This window comes from Lepisosteus oculatus, chromosome 27, assembly GCF_040954835.1.
Source record: "Lepisosteus oculatus isolate fLepOcu1 chromosome 27, fLepOcu1.hap2, whole genome shotgun sequence".
NCBI lineage: Eukaryota > Metazoa > Chordata > Actinopteri > Semionotiformes > Lepisosteidae > Lepisosteus > Lepisosteus oculatus.
The window spans coordinates 8,883,722-8,903,009 of record NC_090722.1 but is presented as its reverse complement, the minus strand read 5'-3'; the positions used below and the strand labels follow the sequence as shown (position 1 = coordinate 8,903,009).

General features: G+C 36.8%; 2 protein-coding genes across 3 annotated transcripts in view; one reads left to right on the top strand and one right to left on the bottom strand.

Moving 5' to 3' along the window:
• Nucleotides 1-4,347, top strand: part of LOC102687463 (B-cell receptor CD22) — a 30,808-nt gene extending 26,461 nt beyond the window's left edge. Inside the window, exon 19 of the mRNA XM_069184877.1 lies at nt 1,301-4,347. Within this exon, the coding sequence (XP_069040978.1) occupies nt 1,301-1,504 (204 nt within the window). The 3' untranslated portion in view covers nt 1,505-4,347. The remainder of the gene's footprint in view (nt 1-1,300) is intronic.
• On the bottom strand, nt 3,833-18,852 carry LOC102687669 (myelin-associated glycoprotein-like). Of its 2 annotated transcripts, XM_015336516.2 has the most exons (11): nt 18,348-18,852; nt 17,792-17,900; nt 17,507-17,582; nt 16,694-17,047; nt 14,526-14,837; nt 13,982-14,248; nt 12,277-12,546; nt 10,897-11,190; nt 8,775-8,874; nt 8,315-8,414; nt 3,833-6,284 (listed from the first exon to the last, which is right to left on the bottom strand). In XM_015336516.2, exons 3-11 carry the CDS (start codon nt 17,547-17,549, stop codon nt 5,661-5,663), a joined length of 2,364 nt encoding a protein of 787 aa, XP_015192002.2. In that variant the 5' UTR covers nt 17,550-17,582; nt 17,792-17,900; nt 18,348-18,852; the 3' UTR covers nt 3,833-5,660. The 2 variants fall into 2 exon arrangements, with proteins under 2 accessions (XP_015192002.2, XP_069040979.1); XM_069184878.1 differs by lacking the exon at nt 18,348-18,852 and having other exon boundaries at nt 8,327-8,414; nt 17,792-18,024.
• Between the last annotated feature and the right edge of the window lie 436 nt (nt 18,853-19,288).

Below are 19,288 nucleotides of genomic sequence, written 5' to 3'. Positions count from 1 at the left end.
TGTTTATTTTTTGGGTGATTCGTTTCATTACTTTGTATTGGAGCATACATACAGTATACTTGTATTGGAGCATACATATAAATAAGTAATTTCATATCACTTGTGCATATGACAAATAAACTGAGCTGATCTGAGGTGTAATTAGGCTAATCCAGGTATAATTACCTTGTGTTCTCTGTTCATGAAAACCACATTGTACTCTCTTGTTAGAGAACACGTCACCAGAACTCTGTGAGCTCACAGACACACCGAAGGCCAAAGGGGTCACTGTTGCAGCGAAGTTAACTCTGGCTGACTCAAACCCACCCACCACACAATTATGGTCACTGTTTGAAGAATCCAAGTCATACAGTAGCTGACTATACACACAGATCCTCTGGCTTTTTTGCCCTTTTGCAGAAACAGGGCAGTCTTTCTGATTGAATTTGTAGTAGTTTTTAGCATCGACATGTTGCAAAATGATTTAACGGGAACATTCATTTTACATCCTTGGGGGATTCGCAAGCTGATGCTTCCCAAAAAAAAAGGAAGATGTCACCCCCCTCACTTCCCCAAAGCAGATGAGTTTCAAAACGTGTGAATTGCACAATGATGCAGCACGCTGCTTCCATCTACCCTGTTTCTAAATCTGCCCTCTTCAGCTCAGCTCAAAATAAAAAAAAGCAATTGATTCTGTTCCTTGTCTGTCTATTACTACTACTCAGAATGAAACCTGAACATTTTAGCCACCTTCCTACAGTATATTCTAGATGTTTTCCTCGAAAGAAACCTCCTCAAGGACAAAAAACAAAACAAAAGAAAGGAACTATTCACTCTCATTGAACACAATGTTACATTGCATTTATAACAGGTTTCTTTTATTTTAAGGATCATAAAGATCTAGATAAAGCATAGCAATCTGATTAGCATCTATCCTTACTAATATATTTCTATCTTAAATTTAAGGTAAGAAAACTGCTCTCTAATGTGGTGGCACTCCTTTGTCCAAACACCTGAGAGCAATTGGATAGATCCAATTCAGCTAGAAATTTCTCAGCATACCATACATTTCTATTTTCAGACTTAAAAACACAGCCTTTTAATTTCTGATGGTGTCCTCTGGTTTCATTGTTAATATTGAAGTAACCTTTGTGTTGATGTGACACAGGGTTTTGCATATAGTAGCTGTACCAATTTATGGGGAAATGTGAGGTAAAGTTATGTAAATGTAATTACGTAAGACTTCTGTAAGAGAAGAAACGGATAAGGCATTGTTGAGTGGGGCAAATAACTTTCCCTGTTTCCCTGTTTTTGCAACCAGTCATCAGGGAAGACAGATTATGAAAATCTGAAGGGAACCCTGAGCAACCAGAAAGACAAGTCAGAGGAGAACGAGAGTGAAGAGATCCACTATTCCAGCGTTTTTGCTGTTCAGCCTTCTCTTGGCAGGACTCTGGAATGGGAGTCAGAGCCAGATTCCGAAGAAGAGGAGTACATCACAAGATACTCAGACGTCAAGCCCTAAACCATCTCATGGTTTAAATGCACCTGTGCTTCTCAAATCTGATACTTCAGCCCATCAGATGTCCCTGGTTTGCACACTTTCTTAGCTCTTCTCGGTATTCTTTCAGTTAAACCAACATGACCACTTTGCTTCAGTAGGTCTAATCCAGGCCAATGCTGTAAAAGCATTTAGAAAGTTACTGTAGATTGCACCCTTTTAAAGCAGGAATTAAGGAGTCCTGGAATGCAACAATTTTATTTTCTTGTAGGAGTCGCTCATCAGTTTCTTTAAATGCTTGTAAATTATTATTAACATGCAAGACAGACAAGGCACAGTGACTAAAACTGCCGCTTTACAGCTCCTGGGTACAATACTGTTCTTGGAGTGGAGATTGCTTGGTCTTCCTGTATTCATATGGGGTTTTTTCCAGATCCTCCTTCTTCCTATCTTCCAAAAAGGAGAAGGGAAGATTCAGTTGGCTATTTCATGTATTCACCCTCTGAGGGAGGGACATTGAATACTCTACCATGACAAGAGAGGTCCTGGTGTTTAGAGTACAGTTACGATATATAAAATACAATATATGTATAGTATTTTAATAGCACAGTCCAGAGGAAAGTGGAGGAACAAGCATTCCAATCCTTGTTAATGTACAGATCACAATTTGTCAACCTTGCTTTGGCATCCTGAAGATAGACAAAAGTCAAACTCCAGTTTAAAGTCTCATTGGTGAGTCGCTACACAGATCTTCCTGTGCTTACCTCCCACATTTGCTAGGAGATAATTGACAACACATAACAAACTCACTCAAATAGTTGTTTTTTTCTTGTTGCTAATGCAGTTTGTACATAAACAGTAGAAGCTTAGTCAGCAGGTGGAATGACTCAGAAGTGCAACATGGAGGGATTAACTAAACCTCCAGGGGCATTGAAAGGGTAAACGTTCAGAGGAACTGGACTAGAATGTCTGTGTGGCGCTGATGTGAATTAAGCAATCAGGTGCTGAGCTCTTAAAAACAGACCGTTGCAAGCAAAGACAAATCTATCAAATGAATAGTGCTTGTGTATCCTGTAAATGTAACAGCTTTCAAATATATGTGTATTTCTGTACATAGGTGTGTGGGAATCCCAGTGGCATGGCACCTATCAGCACTGCTGCCTGAAAGTCCTGAGTTTAGATTTTGGACAAGGGATCCAACTCATAGATTTCTATTGGTGCTCCAGTTTCCTCCCACCTTTAAAGACATGGTGGTGGGTTTAACTATTGTCACTGATTGTATGTGTTTATCTTTTAACTTGGGGACACAACTTGAGAAAATTCCCCTCAGAGATAGTAACCCATGCCACAAAATGAGGGAGTACAAGACTTTCTGAAAATGGATGGATGTATTTATATGTTCATGAAACCCTTGAAGGTTAGCTCACTCTACCTACAGTAGTAGGTGTAATCAATATTGTGGGCTATGTACAACCCACAAAAAATAAGGCTCAAAGTCCTTCAGAGGCCTCAATTCTTACACTCTGCAAAAATGTTCAAAGTGTTTTTGAAAGTTTTTTTTAAATGATTTTGATTGCCATTCAAGAAATGTGTACAGTAACTGCTTGAAAACTGTATTCTTGTGGACTTGCATCTCCATAAAGTACAGTTTAAACTATCTGACATTTAGTTTATGAAGAGAACACAAAAATATGAATCCCTTTTTAACTAAGGACATTCCAACTGCTGGAAATTGGAGAAGTTTGCAGAATTTTTCATTTTCTTCAAATCTATGTCTTGCTACAATGTATGTGTAATCCAATTTTCAAGTTTCAAAATATGTCTCTCTAACAAAAAGATGACAGCTCAAATTTTTCAGCATGTTCTAAGATAAGGTCTAAAATGGAAAACAATTCTTAGTTAACAGTTTAATGCTATTAATATAAAAACAGGAACTATATTTGCAAACATTATGGGTTCACCTGTACAAATCTGCTTTTCTGTAGTGCTGCCAAACTTTAGCTTTGTTTGTACAAAATAAAAATACTTAATACTTTTTTAACAATACTTAGAAAAGAGTAAACTTAAAACTATAAAAAGAAAAGCCTTAAAAAAATCTTATTAACCATATATAAAGATATACATTGCATAAATATATTTGTTTTTCCTTGTAGTACAAGTTTCACAAATTAAAATACTGCTAAAATGTGACAAGATAAATTGTATTTTTATCTGGGTTGTGAAACTGCCCTTCTAGGTGAAAACCTAGTGCCTTCTCAGTTTTCTTCGGACTTGCACAGTTCCTTGTATTTGTGAAAGTGTAATAGAGATTTAACTTTTAGACACTTTGTAAGAACAGACAGAACATTCTGAAACAGATAAAAGAATTTAATTTTGTAGTTTATATTACATATTAAACATACTAATATAGATACACTGAGCATATATAATCTTAACATTACAGCATAAGTGGAAATTTACAGTCTACAGAAACAATTGTAGTATTACTAAAATGCTTAATGACTACACAGTAGGGTACTGGATTAATCTAATGATGTTTATTATTCTTTTTTATTTTTACAGTTAATAGCTTAAATATTCAATAATGATTACTGGATATTTTGGAGGGAATTAATAAATGCCCCCAAATAATTAGATTAATTTGTTAAACAGCTCATTTCCTTTCTAAAGCAGAAACCAAAAGATGTAGAAGCATTCAACCTTTATTACACCCAGGAAATGAATGTAACATGGCATAGTTATCAGTGAGCAATTATGAATTTGCAAAAAGAATGTTCTTTCCAAAACAAATGTATATTCAGTATTTGCCATCAAAGCTGTCAGAAAAAAATATACTTGACACATTAAATTTTATTATGTTTGTAGCACTTCGTGTGTTTTTCTGTCTTTTGTGATATACCAATCAAAACCAGGGAACCCTTAACACAAGTTTTTTTTAATTCCAAATGGAATTCTCAGTTAGTTATAGTTTAAAAACTGTAACAATAATTAATTAAGCTTCATGTTTTAATGTTTTCATCTGAAAATCAACTGAATTTCTCAAAAGAAGAACAGAGTCATATGTTAGTTTTTTCTATATATATGTACAGGATGTTACTAGTTGTAAACAAAAAAGGCATAGCTAAGCAAATCACTAAATTGACTGAGGGAGTAATTAAGAAACTGAGAGTTCAACATGATCAAAAACTTGAAAACGCTGTGATCCCAAAGCCCAAAAACCTTGAAAAACTTGAAAGATAGCACTGAATGTCCCTCAATTGGGCATTCCACAGGAGAATATCAAATATTCAATGGTCCTGAACTTTCCCAGTCTTGGTGACCTCATTGTCACATTGACTTTTACTGTAGCCCTAGCTGAGCTCATGATTATCTAATTGAATTCCACATTTAACTCATAATTTACCAAACAGACATTTTCATTTATCACCAATTTGATAACTGGAGTAACTTAAGAATGTCATTGTAGGAACAGAAAAGGGTCGAAAAAGGATTAGTTATTCAAAATATGACTTCTATTACGGGATTTGGGCAAGCAACAAAATGTCTAACTGCATTGAAAACCAGAAAATAGTAGGGTCATTAGGACCAGAGATGGAAAACCCTGTTCTGCTGATTCTAATCCTATGTTCAACGATCTGATTTGATTTATTTTTATTTTTTATAAATTGACCTGCACAGAAAGAAAAGTAAGGCCAGGTGTTTGTCCACCCCTGCTTTATACCCAGTACTACAATGGGTTTAATTGTTTAATAGACCACTCAGGTTGGAACAATAATCAGAAAACACTAGACCTTCCAGTAATTGAACTCCCCTAGTCTAGATACTCTAATGGATTTATGGAGAGTGCTCCATAAATTTGGTGCACTATAATAGTCTATCAGGCTGAACTACAGTATACTGCATATAGTAACAGTTGGTTGTCCTTTGTGCACAACCAAAACAATGTTTTTTTAATTATAAAAATTTTTATCAGAATAAGGACGTTCACATCTTAAGTTTATTTAATGTCAAGCATAGAATTTGTAGACGGTATGACTGTGTCAATCATTCCATTACAGATTCGTTTCATTTAAGTGAGATGTTGTATATTTCCTTGTAACTTTAGAAAAAATTTAATTGATCTTTTTTGTATAATGAAGTGATTTAGTAGGAGAAATATTGTCTGATTGATATCTGTTGACTATTTAGACCGCTTAACCTCTGCGTATTCATTTTCTTCTTCTACACAGTGCTTCTTGGTGTTGCTGGTTGGAGGGTGAAGTTGTACAGAGTCATTCAAAACGGACTCGGAAACGTTCTGTTCTGACTCTTCTTCATTATCCCTGCTGTCATGTGATTGCAGCCCAGCTGGCAATGGCTGCTTTTTAGCTGCCCCGGACCGCTGAATATTTCCATATTCACACTCTTCAGAGGCAGAGGGGAGAGAGCTCGCTCCCTGCTCTTCGTTCTCGCCTTCAGATGGATCGTCTTGATCTGAGGGTTTGTCAGCGGGCCGTGAAACAGGCAGAGTCCCAGCTCGCTTGTCCTCCACCTCGTTTGATCTGCGGACCTCTGCGTAATTTTTCTCATTTGGCGCCGACTTGCCACTTGCATCCACTCCGGCTCTTTTGATTTTGATCACAGCGTAGTCCGTCTGGTTCCCTGACGATATGATCACAGGAGAAATTGCCCCGTGGTCTTTGGGTTGGAGTTTGGAAAAATCCACAGTGGTGTAATGAAGTGTGTCTGTTGGGTGTTCAGTCCATGCATCTTTCGAGAGCTCTTCTTTATTGGCATACACGGACTCATCGTCTTGTGGGGGATTCTGCAAAACACGCACGAGTTAAAAACGGAGAATCAATTTTAATAAGAAAAACGACTAGCCACTATAGATAATATGCTTGGTTTGATGCAATCTTCCTATTTTAGGATGCAGAACAAAACGCTATACAGTAAGTGGGATAATAGCTTCAGTCTCAAGATAAAGAGTCTTTTATGAATGGAAAAACTTCAAATATGGTCTGCACTGGTACAGTGGCAAAATCAAAACTAGCAAATCAGCCCATGCACAATGAGTTTATAGGCTTTGAAAGTGATAACTCAAGAATAAAACAGATAAGCACTCCGTTTATGTCCTTCACACATAAAACAATATTTTTTACACGTTTCTTGTTTTTCAAAACATGTTTATAATTACACTGGATACTTGGACACATACCGTACATTGCATTGGCATATTTAATACCTGTTTAATGTAAAAGAGTGAAAATGATCAGCTCATTTTCTGAGTTTGAGCTCTGTTCCCTACATAGCTTGAGTGATGTCAGTGAAAGACAGGCCATCCCCTCAGTCAGAAATAACCCTTTGCTCAGTTGCCAAAAGATCTTGCAATGTGATAAAAAGTCAAATGGCTCTGATAAATGGACTGGTCAGAAGTCAGTTCAGGGGTCATTGCTGTGAATTGAGATGTAAAGAAACAAATGACGATTCAACATTCAACAAGTATTAAAAGAGAACAAATTGCTAAGAATAACTTCTGGTCAGCTCAAAGTATTGTTGCTTGGGTGTTCTGAACAATTCTGTACATCAGTGCAAGCCTGGGGAGGTCTCATTTTTCACAATAAAAAGAAACACAAACAGAAAGGAACTTCCAAGTGGTCATTAACAGTCACATTGTCTAAATGTGACTGAAATCACAGAAATTGCTCAACATGTGTCATTATATTGACAAAGAAAAAAAAGAACCTTACGTTCACCCCTATACAAAAGCATTCTACTGTTTTTAAATGTTAGTTCATCCTTCAAAAAGAAAATACAGTACAGTTAAAACTGATATGGCTCCATTTACATATAGTTGACTTATTTTTCCTTCTTATTCCTGATTCAAACTTTGACCTACTCTATGTTGCAAAACATAGAGTATGAGAGGCATTAAAACACAATAAATGCTCATTGTTCCAATACTAAACTGTTTCATTTTAATACCTCTTTATAACCACATTATATGTACGGTATATATGCTGGTGTAAACAATAAAAAAGTCATGCTGTAATAACTGTGAACACTATATGTTAAGACTTTATACAGCATATTTTATAGTGCTACAATATAAAAAAATCTAAACAGATTATGTAATCTGAATCTGAAGTATATCCACATTTATATTTAATAAATATATTTAAATATATTTATAGTTAAGGTGGATGCTGCACATTGGTGGTGGTTGAGGGGAGTCCCCATTACCTGTAAACGCTTTGAGTGGAGTGTCCAGAAAAACCCTATATAAGTGTAAGCAATAATAATAATAATAATAATAATAATAATAATAATAATAATAATAATAATAATAATTATTATTATTATTACTATTATTATATTTTAACTGAAAATCAAACCACATACAGAATATAGTGGATTTAAAACTACACATACTGTATTGAATACAGTATTGAATATTGCTACTATTATGACCATCTGTGTTTAGCAAATAACAGAAACTGAGCTATCTAACTTATATATAATAATATATAATATACATATAATGTAACAAAATGAAAAATGATCAGGAAACATTTTGGTTAACTTTCAGCATCGGGTAGTTCAAACGTTCACCAATAACAGAAATCGCAAAACTCCAAACAAATATTCCAGCCTTTGCCAACACATTTCTCACATGTTTGTCATGATCCCCAGTGTCATATGTCTCAGGAATATTTTTTTTTCTTAAGTGCATTACTTAACAGTGTAATTCACCTTGGTTGAAGTGAGCCAAGATTTAAAGAACCAACTGGTGATTTCCCAAAATACAAATATTAAAATAATAATAAAATAATAATAAAAAAGGCACACTTTTACATTTGTTTGTACCTGCTGTTCTCCATTCATGTGAATCAGTTCAGCTGTGTCCTCCATGCTGGTTTTGGTTAATGATGGCCTGAGAATATCTTTTTTTCTCCTAAGAACAGAACAGTATACTGTTAAAATATGTAACTTCATAATGAGAAAAGAAGTCCATACCTCTGGCCCCACAATAAAGACCTGCTGCTGTACATAGAATGGGTACAGACAGTGGCCTAGAGGAGAGATTATGATTTTCTTAGAGTTTTCCTGTTTTTTTATCTCCAACTTTATTTTCATTTTGCTCTGTTGGTGTGTGTCCTTGCAGCTAATGTAGGAACTTTGCTTATATTTGTACACTAAACTGACCTAAATTAAACTAACACAGGTCCTGGTCAAAGACTTACAGTATAAGTCTATCCCAGCTTACATTCTGGCTTACAAAGGCTCTAACAGCCGAAAATCCGAATGGACTTACTTTTGAAAACACTGCAGCAGACAGCAGAACAATGACATCAACACAGCACCAATAGCCCCTCCAATCAGCAGGGTTTTCCAATTCAAAAGGTTCTCTGGAGCTAGAAAAATCAAAAATAATTAGCTAATAATGTTTGCTACCTGTATTTGTGCTGTTTACTTCTTATGTAATGTTATTTTCTTCTGACAGAAACCCCCTGAGGTGTTACTCATTGTCTCTTCTGAAATCAAGGAATTGCTACTGATATTGTAATATGTCATTAGGGCTCTTCCTAAATTGGTTCTTTGTGTTTTCACAATGAAAGATACATGGTGAATCTAAATGAGGAATAAAGTGAGACTGCTGTGAGAGTAATTTGTAGAAATCTTAAATAAAGTATGCAATGTGTACAGTATGTACAATTTCTCAACATTAAAAGGGAAATGTGGTGCTTAACAAATATCATATGAGACTATTATTATGTCAATGTATAATAACTGTATGCTCTGATAAAGCTCTGTAATACCACGCTGTCAATTTCAAACAATACTTTTCTTTATGGAATCTTCTGAGCCATGAGAGAAGCCCTCTGTACATACTAGGACATTTAAAGGCAAAAATGGATGCAGTTCTTTGTTCATGGTAGTACAATGAGTATTTATGTATCTACCTTAAGCCAGGAAAGTATACAGTAGGTGTATGTAAATATTTTTCTTATAAAGAGCAAATAAGATAAGTAGTTAAAATAGTCAATGTCTATCTTATTTATTTGTGGTCTTTTTGTTTACCTGTTATAATGTAAATACTACTGTACATATACATTTGCTCCCCTAGGTGTTTATATATACAGTAGTTCAGGTGGGTAGCTGCGTCGACACCTGAAGAAGGCTCCACGGCCGAAACGTTGTGTTCTCTTTCTTCTTTTTTTCAGCATGGAATAAACCTATTACTTGTTCCTCTATATATACAGTATACTGTGTTTAACAATCAAGGCACAATGACCAGAGATTCAATTTTGAATGCAAAATATCACCACTTAATCAGTACTGAGAGTGCTAATGATCTTTGGTGTTCAGAGCTAAAAGCCAGTGTTTTATACTGATCTTGTAGTGTGTCTACATCACAGATACCACACACATCCGTGACACATCTACAAGGGCTTCACTGGAATGAAAGGTTTTGGAGACTGACACTGTGGAGCTGGTGGATCATGTACTGTATGTTAACAGCCTAATAAGTTCTGAGCTTCAGTTTAGTATGCTTTTTGTGTGATTTTAGTTTTGCACCAGATTTCCCTTTTGAGTAAAATCTTGTATACAGATAACAAGAATATGGAGATACTGTATAGCAACAGTGATGTACTGTCCAAGCAACTTAAGATTAAACAGACCAGAGCCAGTGTTTTAAAAAACAGAAGCTGAGAAAGCAAAGCAGAAGACAACTCTTCTCCTTAGCATACACCTTCACATCACCACAATCACATCCTGTCTCATGTTAAACTGCCTTCTCATTTTCATTGCACACCCACGTTGTCCACTGCACGGACTGAGGTACAGTATTCTGACTATATCTACTACATCCTTGGAAATAGTTAGGAAAGATCTATGTTGACATACTGCACAGTAAAAAGGAATGTTGATGGGATATTTTGTTCTTGCATGCCAATAGCAAATTATATCGTATATTTATTTTATATCATGGTGGCTCAGTAGTTCAGCATTGCTGCCTTGTAGAACTGGGGCCCTTGGTTCAAATTCCTCTTTTGCTCCCTGCAATAACTTTGTTCGCCTCTGTTTATGTGCTTCGTTTTCCTCCCACCATCCAAATATGGTTCTGTAACATCGGATCTTGTCTAAGTGTGTGCTTGTGTGTAAATGTGCTCTGAAAAGGACTGGTGTCCCACCCAGTGTGTATCCTGTCTTGTGCCCTTGACTGCCAAGCTAGGCTCCAGCTCCCCCCTTACCTTGTATTGGATAAAGCGGTTTAGAACATGAATGCATGGAAGGGTGGACTCGAAGACATTGGTATTTCTAGGAATGGTTTTGGATGGTAAAAGAACTATGAATCAGTACGTACGAAAGAGTACATTCTAAGGCACGACATCACAACAATTTCAAGAAAGAACAAAGATGTTATCTCTTACGTGATTCTGGAGGAGCTACGTAAAATTGTAGACGGTAATATCCGGCGTCATTCCTGCTGACACACTGAATATCAGCAGTGTTTCCAGGTGTTATCTGTAGAATAAGGGTGCTCTTCAGGCCTCCGCTGGCCAGCTGCTCTTCCTTAATCACGTGGTCAGTAGAGCCATTGCTGACTTTGTGTCCAGAGAGGAGCCACTCAATAGTGGGTGGGGGCTTACCCTGGCTTTCACACTGGCAAATGATGTCACTTGTTCTCCTGATGCAGCTGGAAGTGTTCAATATGTTTGGTGCATCTGCAGTGAATAATAAATAAATGCAACTTATTGCACACATAATAAATGTACACCCTTCAACAGCGGTTAATATTATAATTACGTGTATGTACCTAGAAATTCCGTGTATCTGCATTACAGAATATACAGTGCTGTGAAAAAGAATATACACCCCCATACAATTCTATGGTATTATATATTCATATATATCTGACCTTCACCTAGTGCTCATCAAGCCCTAACAGTAGATAAATCTGACCTCATGGGACAGATAACACACACACACATTTTTACTTTATTGAATTGTTTTTTAATATATATATTGTGTTATTTGTGTGTGTTACTGTTGGAACTAGGTGAAGGTCATGGCTTAGCTTAATATGTAAAACCATAGACTCTTAAGAGGGTGTAGTTTCTTTTTCACATCACTGTACATTATGTGGTACATAATCTGTATTACAATAATATAAAGTCCTCAGTCTACTAAGGTACTCGATAGTGTTGGAACCCTTTAATTAATGGAATTTTGCTGTGTTTTATCCCATTCCATTCTTTTTCTGTCCTAGAAGAAGCAAGCTGTATAAGATACTGATCGCAGGATATCATGTTGTACATTGTAAAACAACCTGCTTCTTTCAGGCTGATGCATTACTAATTGCCTTTTCTCTTGCATTTCATTGGATTCTCCTTTGAGATAATTAGAATAAATAGGCCTAAATGCCAGGTGGGATATTTATTTTTGCCTTTCTTGACACATTGCAGAATAGGTGCAGTCAGGACGGCTGGCTCCGTATGGTTGCTGTTGCATACAAGATGGTTTCAGGTCTGCTCCTTGCACAATTAACTTTCTTTGCAAACATTTGGTAAAGCTTATGTCTCTGAAGCAAAGTCTGGAGAAGCATTCGCAATTTATCTTGGATTGATTCACTGTATTTAGCACTGCTATTTATGGAGTACTGTCAGTTTATGTTTGCCTTTCTGAGAATGTACAAATTATTAAATTTGGCCTAGCTGTAACATGGGGTACGCATGCTTCACAGTATCTTTCCAAACATTGTATTCCCTAAAGTCTCCTTCACTTTAGGGAATACTTCACATTTCACTTACATTTCACAGTCACGTTGACTTCTGAAGATTTATCAGCTCCATGTTGATTCTTTGCTTCACAGTAGTACTGTCCCCTGTCACCGAATTTAATTACTTTAAAAGTGAGATTGTTTCCAAATCCCGTCTGTGTAACCTGACCTTCGTTAACTTTAAACCAGGTGTAGTTTCTCACAGGTGGGTTGGCATTGCTATTGCAGGTCAGGGTCACTGAACTGTCTTGTAATATTACATCAGATGGACTGATTGATACAGATGTGTCCTTTGGGGGATCTGAAAGAGAGGAGAGCTGCATCAATGATTTACTGCTGATGATAAATCGGAATCCTGTAAAAGTGGAGATTTGTACAGATTAATCATTGGTAATAACTCTTTTATCTGAAAGTAAGAAATATCTTTATAAAGTATGAATCAAATTCTAATATGTGCTTTTAAAATATATTACATAATTATGTTCACCTGCTTATTCATTGTTGATATTTTTATCGATGACTTATGAAGATCTGTTCTTACCATATTATTAGGTAACAAATACAGAATGGTTTTTCACACCAGAGCTTATCCATGTTACTACGGTACATTTGAAACACACAACTCCCCCCCCCCCCCTCCCAACCTCGAATGGGACAACAGTTCATCACAGGGGTTGCCCCCATCATGCTGAACCACATTTATACAGCTGGCTGGACAGGAGCAACTGGGGTAAAGCACCTCACTCAAGATACAACAGCAGTGTCTGCAGCAGAGACTTCAACTCACATTCCAACATTTATGAGCCCAGAAACTTATCCACTACACTACTCTGACTCAATATTACAATATTACCATTACTACAGCTACTCCAACATAAAATCACAATGTATAATTTTATGTTCTAGGGCACTTACTCGCTACTTGAATAAACAAGAGTATTTACAATTAATAGCAAGAAACAAATCAGGTTTCTGTGTCTTCACACACCTTCAGAAGCCATGGAGTCAAAGCAATTGTTCACAGAATGGAAATGATTTAAAAAAACAATGTGAATATTCATCTTTGCAAAGAGAATAGACATCCAACCTTATGTAATCCGTGAAACACGTACCTGCATATAACCATAAATCAAATTATTCTGTAAATTGTTATAGTGCTTATAATAAATAATCTTACAAGTTGGGGGGAACTCATTTCATCCACTGTACTGTAAAGAGTATCACACACCTGGCTGACACATGGCAGCCATTTTGTACCATCAGCCCTCTTACAACATACTGTATCCGACAAGATGTGGGAAACAGCTTTGTCAGTAGAATTAAGGAGGAATATCATGGTACCCAATTGGAGTAGAATTTAAACAAGACTCCAGGCTTAACACCTCTGCTCTTTTGAAACATAGCAAAGTAGTTAATTCATTTGTTTATAGTCCTATCTGAAGGACAACGCCTTGTACAGTATGGTGACATTGTTTCCAATCACAATACTGGGGCAAGGGGACACCCTTGGTTTTCCTTTGAGAGCGCTCATCACAGTACTGACCAGGTCTAGACTTCCTTTGTGATATCAAATGAGATCAGACTACAAGGCAGTAATACTACAGCAAAGCCAAACATCTGTTTTGAAATTCACAGTGTTTCTCTTCATGGATATACTGTACTTAGTAAAAGGAATAAAATAAGATATTATGATTAAAATATAGATTCCCATCGTTCTGAGTACAATACATACGTACATTCTGCTTGAAGCTGCACCGTTGTCGAATTCTCCTTCCCGTGTTCGTTCTGTGCTTCGCAGTAGTACTGTACACTGTCAGTGTCAGTTATATTGAAAGTGAGAGTCTGTTCAGCCCCTGTTTGGACTGTCTTACTCCCGTTCACTTTGAACCAGGTGTAGTTGGTCACTGGTGGGTTGGCATTGGTGCTGCAGGTCAGAGTCACAGAATTGCCTTGTAATATTGTGCCAGAGGAGCTGACTGAGGCTGAAGTGTTTTTAGGGGAATCTAAAAGTAAAGACATTTTATCAGAATAGTTCAACAGTGATAAACATATTTTCTAACACAGATTATTGGTTTGTACAGTTCAGTAGTTCCCAAAGTAAAGAAAAAATGTAATGTATCTGCAGAAATGAGATACCATAAATACTGCCAATACATATTGACAACAGTGGTAAGCTTCTGGCATGGGATTGTTCTGGAGAATCCCCAGGATTTAAAAAAATGATATGCGGTTTCCTTTATATGTTTATGTAGTGTGAATTATGCATTATGAATCTCTTACACCGTACTCTGATAGTCACAGTCCTCTCAGAACTCTTGGTGACATTGCTCTGTTCCAGTGGATAGAGCGCAGTGCAGGTGATGTTCAGCTCATGGTGGAGATGTGAAGCAGTGAAGGTCAGGACAGAAGACACAGATGTGGTTTTGTCCTCATTCTCTACCTCCTGTTGCTCCACAGTCTCATTCAGGCTGGGGGTCCATGTGAGGGCTGGGGGGAGTGTGGGGCAGGGGGCAGCAGTAGTGCAGGTTAATGTCACAGGGGTCCCCTCCTGCACTTCTGCTGGTGGTGGTAATTTTGGTTTCCGTGGTCTACCTAGGAGACGTGGACACTTTGACAATCACTAACAGAGCACTTGTAAAGGAAAACACTACACTATAATTATTAGTCCTCTACTAAATGAAAAGGTAAGATACACTTTATTAATCCCCAAGGGGAAAATTAAGTTTCCAGCACCGCTTATAGATATACAGTAAAAGATCACAAAATTGCCACACCACTGGTTCCCAATGCTGGTCCTGGTGACCACACACCTGCTGGTTTTCATTTCATACCACCTTAATTAGATAATTGAAGCCTGAATTAATCTAAGAAGTTACCTCAATTGAAGATTTTGATTTTATTTCACTTTCACAGTACAACAGTTAAATCTCCAACATGTTTAAGAGTTGGTAACAAACAGTTCAAATCAATCTTATTATTAAGTCAATGAAGGGTTTGATGGTGAAACTAAGGGCTCAACTAGATCTTGGAGCTGATCAGTTCATGGACTGCCATGGGTAGAAAAAACATTTCCAGGAACTCATTGTGTTGCACTGGGGAACTAAAAAGTGACATTGAAGAAGCTTTTTTATCCAAAATCACTGTGGGGAGAAGATGCTACATACTATATTTGCCACTATAGATGTGGCCTTCTTCCAGATCCACTTTTGTCCTACTGTATGTCCTCCACAGACTCCAGTTGTGTACCAACAATGGTGGCTCCCTCCCCCTTAATCAACCTGTTCACCTGTTCAGTTGGACAGACCTTTTCTTCCGTATGTTACCCCACACTCCCAGAAGGATAACAGACAACACTAGCCACCACACTCAGATAAAATACAGCCAACGTCTTACTACAGACATTAAAAGGTGAAGCTTCCTAAGGAGAAAGGGACTCAGCAGTCTCAATCTCTTCATCAGTAACCTGGATGTTAGACTTCCTTAGGAAAAGAAGCCTTGACTGCCCTTCATACACACAAAATCCATGTTTGTGCCCTAGTCCATATTTTCATCCAGATCTACACCAAGGAACTTGTGGGACTCCACAGTCTCAATCTCTTCATCAGTACCCTGGATGTTAATGGGAACAGTAGGAATCTTTCCCTTTTAATGTGCACTACCAGTTCCTTTTTGCAGTTTTGCAGATGTTAAGTTGTACTCAGTTGTCCTTACTCCAAGGCAATATTTTTGAATTTGTTTTCTTTATACTCAGTATTTTGTCTTTGGTAATGAGGCCAATTATTGAAGTATCATCAGACAAATTAGAAGAAGACAGGAAGGAATGTAGTGCTTGAAATCATTGGCATATAAGGTGAAGAGGAAAAGAGTAAGGACAGTACCCTGGGGTGCCCCTGTACTACAGTGAAACACATCAGAGACTCACATCATAGTGGTCTAGCCTGTACGTATTCCAATATCAATTTGATGAGAGCAGGGTGGACCTGCACTTCTTTAAGTTTTCTTCCAAACAGGTGGGGCTTAATAATATTGAAGGTGCTTGAGAAGTAAAAAAACTCAAGCTCTCACTTGAACTTCTCTATGTAACATACTCTATGTAACATTCTTAGGGATCAGTACGATACAGACTTCATGGTAAAGAACTCAATACTTCAGTCTCATATTTCATATCAGTCATAACCATATTCCTTAATATATTCCTTAGGAAATCTTGAGTTACAAGTTGAAACAAAAGCACTATTTGAGGTAACATATCTGCATCTGAAAGATATTCCAAAGTATCTGAAAATATAAACTCCAGTTAGTAGTTTAGATATCATTTTTAATTTAAGTTATCGCTTTTTAAGTCATTATTATATTCCAGAGTCAGCTCTGGAATATGACTGGAATTGGCAGTTTTGAAAAGAAATAACAAGAAAATTCAGCCAAAAAAGCTGAAAAAAGTATTTTACCTGTAACTGTAAGTTCAGTTCCTTTTTGATAGGTATATTTAATAGGTTCAATTCTGAAGTAAATTGTGGTGTTATCGCTTCTTGTTACGTTTCTCAGAATTGTGGTGCAGTTGTTTTGATTTAACTTGCCAGGAATCTCCCACCGGTTGTCAGGTCCTTTTGTGTCTGAGTTAAACACTCTAGATCCACTGATTCCACCCTTTATCCAAACTCCATTAAGTTGATACTGCAGAAACTCCTTGAATGCTTCTCTAACTTGGTAACTACAGGGAATTAGCACACAGGAACCAGTCAAGGCTGGTATCTTGTCAGGCATTGTAATCCCAAAACCAAAAAGTTCTTCACAAAAGACAGCTAGAAAACAAAATTTAGATGACAATGAATGTGTGTTTTGTAAATAATACACAACATTTCCATAACACAGCCAGTTTGTTACAATGATCTTATAGGAAAGTTGAACTGAATAAAACAATAAACAATAAAAGTGTGTATGCTAATGGATCCTAAAAAATGAAATAATCTTGTTACAAATCTGACCAGAGTAAGAGGAAGGTATGTCTTGAATAAAATTTTTATATCAGCAAAGAGTGTGTGAAAATGTACTCATCACAGGTGAATATCACTCTGTCAAACATCGATGTCATCATGAACATTTATTAGGTTTAAATAGAGTTTTCCTTTACTGTATTTCTTCCTGCCCATTACTTTATCTTTAATTTTGAAGGAATAATATGCTTGCGACCTGCAGTCTCCGACAGGTGTTGTCTCTAACACAGAGCCCAAATGCAGTTTAAGTGTGAAATGTTCACTCACTTTTAAGCAGACAGAAAAGAATGAAGCTCTTAGTCCCAGACATGTTCCTGAGTCAGAGGTATTGAGAACAGTTGCCCTGCAGAAACACACAACAGTTAAGACACTCTGGAACGGGCAGACAGAATTAAAAGCATTTTGACACTGAGACCTTGTATTATTCAGAATTATGTGTTCTACAGAAAGCATGAAAATATATTAATTTTAAACCAATGTGAAAACAATGAATTAACACAATTTTAATGATATCTGGATAATGAATAATGGGATAACTTGCCATTCACGAACCTCTTGAATCGTCAATGTTTCTGACTCCTCAGTGCTGAACGAGTTTCTCTCTCAACCTCACAAAGAGATTTTGCAGTGCTTCTGCCTTCTCCCTAAACTCCTTCATCCACTGCGAGTACAAGGGCACAGTGTGTAAGTTGTCCCAGTAGCAGGTCCGAGAGGAGGACAGAGGTACTGGGTCTGGGACACTGCTTCACTGCAGAAGTGAGTGAGAGTGTGATTCACTTTTTAATGGCCTTAAGGATCAAGAACATGAAGTCTATTATTTGAATGTGTATGGAGGTGATTTCCATTCAAAAACAACTATTAGTGAAATATACAAATAACATCATTATTCATATCTTGTTTTTATCTCATCCTGCTTTAAAATACAATATATACAATTGACAAAATATTGAGAATTCACATCCATTTTCTAATGGATTTCATTAATATTTTCAAAACCTTTAATATTTTATTCAAAGTTATCACTTTATTAAATGTAATTAGAAGAGGTATGAAAAGAATAGAGGCATAAAATCAAGATCTATTCATTTTCAAATAAATTTGCTCTCACCATTTAATCTGCATTTTGCCTTGTGTTTCTCTTCCTTCTTCGCCTCATGTCAGTCCTTTCTCACAGTCCCTGTACTGGCTCACTTTTGCGTCATGTTCAAAGCCCTATTTCTTGTCTGCTGCTGTTTCAGCTATTCTGCCTATATCTGTCTTCAGACACTCAGCAAGACCATAATGTGCTAATAATTAATCTAAGGCATTAACACAATTTAAATGTCAACACATTTACCAGAAAAATGTGTGGTTTTCCAAAAAAAGGTATGAAATACAATGACTGAATTCAAAGCTTTCACTGAAGAAAGAAAAATATTTTCTTTTCGAACTTTTAAAAAGAATGAAATTGAAATAAACAGAATGGAATACTTGCCTTGGAGCACTTACAGTAGATGTCAACTCTGCTGCAGCACAGTGCTGCTGTGATCTCTATCTCAGAAAGGGGAACCAACAACAACATTTCCGTCTTCATCTCAGCCCTTCTGCAGTGTAGGTCTGCTAACTGCAGCCACACTCAACTCTACAGCATTAGGACTGAGAACCACCCAGAGACACTTCAGCACTGCTGTGCCTCACTGACACCTCAGAAGGAGAGCTGTCTCTCTGAACAGTCACGCAGAGTTAAAGGGTCTACAGTATGTGCAGTACTGTCTAAGGGGCAGAGAATGAAGGAAACATATTGATTATGTAAAGGCTTAAATAAATTGTTTGATGGGCATAAAGCAAGGAAAATAGAAAAGTCAATGATTTTCTCAAAAAGAGAAAGTGCTGTTTAAGGACTGCTTTATTTTACTATTGGGCTCTTATTGTCATCTTTTGATGAATTTCTCTCTTATTTGAAAAGGAAAACCAAATGTAGCTTTTTAATTTTTATTCTCTCTAAAAATATGTTATAATAATTCAGAAACTTCTTAATGAACCATCTCCAGATCCTTGTGGTTCAATGAT

What these genes read in the sequence shown, in the direction of transcription:
- LOC102687669 (XM_015336516.2), bottom strand. Translation starts at nt 17,549, where the DNA reads ATGTCTGGGACTAAGAGCTTCATTCTTTTCTGTCTGCTTAAAA. An exon ending in GGTGCAGCTTCAAGCAGAAT is followed by an intron (nt 12,547 to 13,981) that starts GTACGTATGTAT and finishes CCTCTCTTTCAG; the next exon opens with ATCCCCCAAAGGACACATCT. An exon ending in CGTAGCTCCTCCAGAATCAC is followed by an intron (nt 8,875 to 10,896) that starts GTAAGAGATAAC and finishes TGATTTTTCTAG; the next exon opens with CTCCAGAGAACCTTTTGAAT.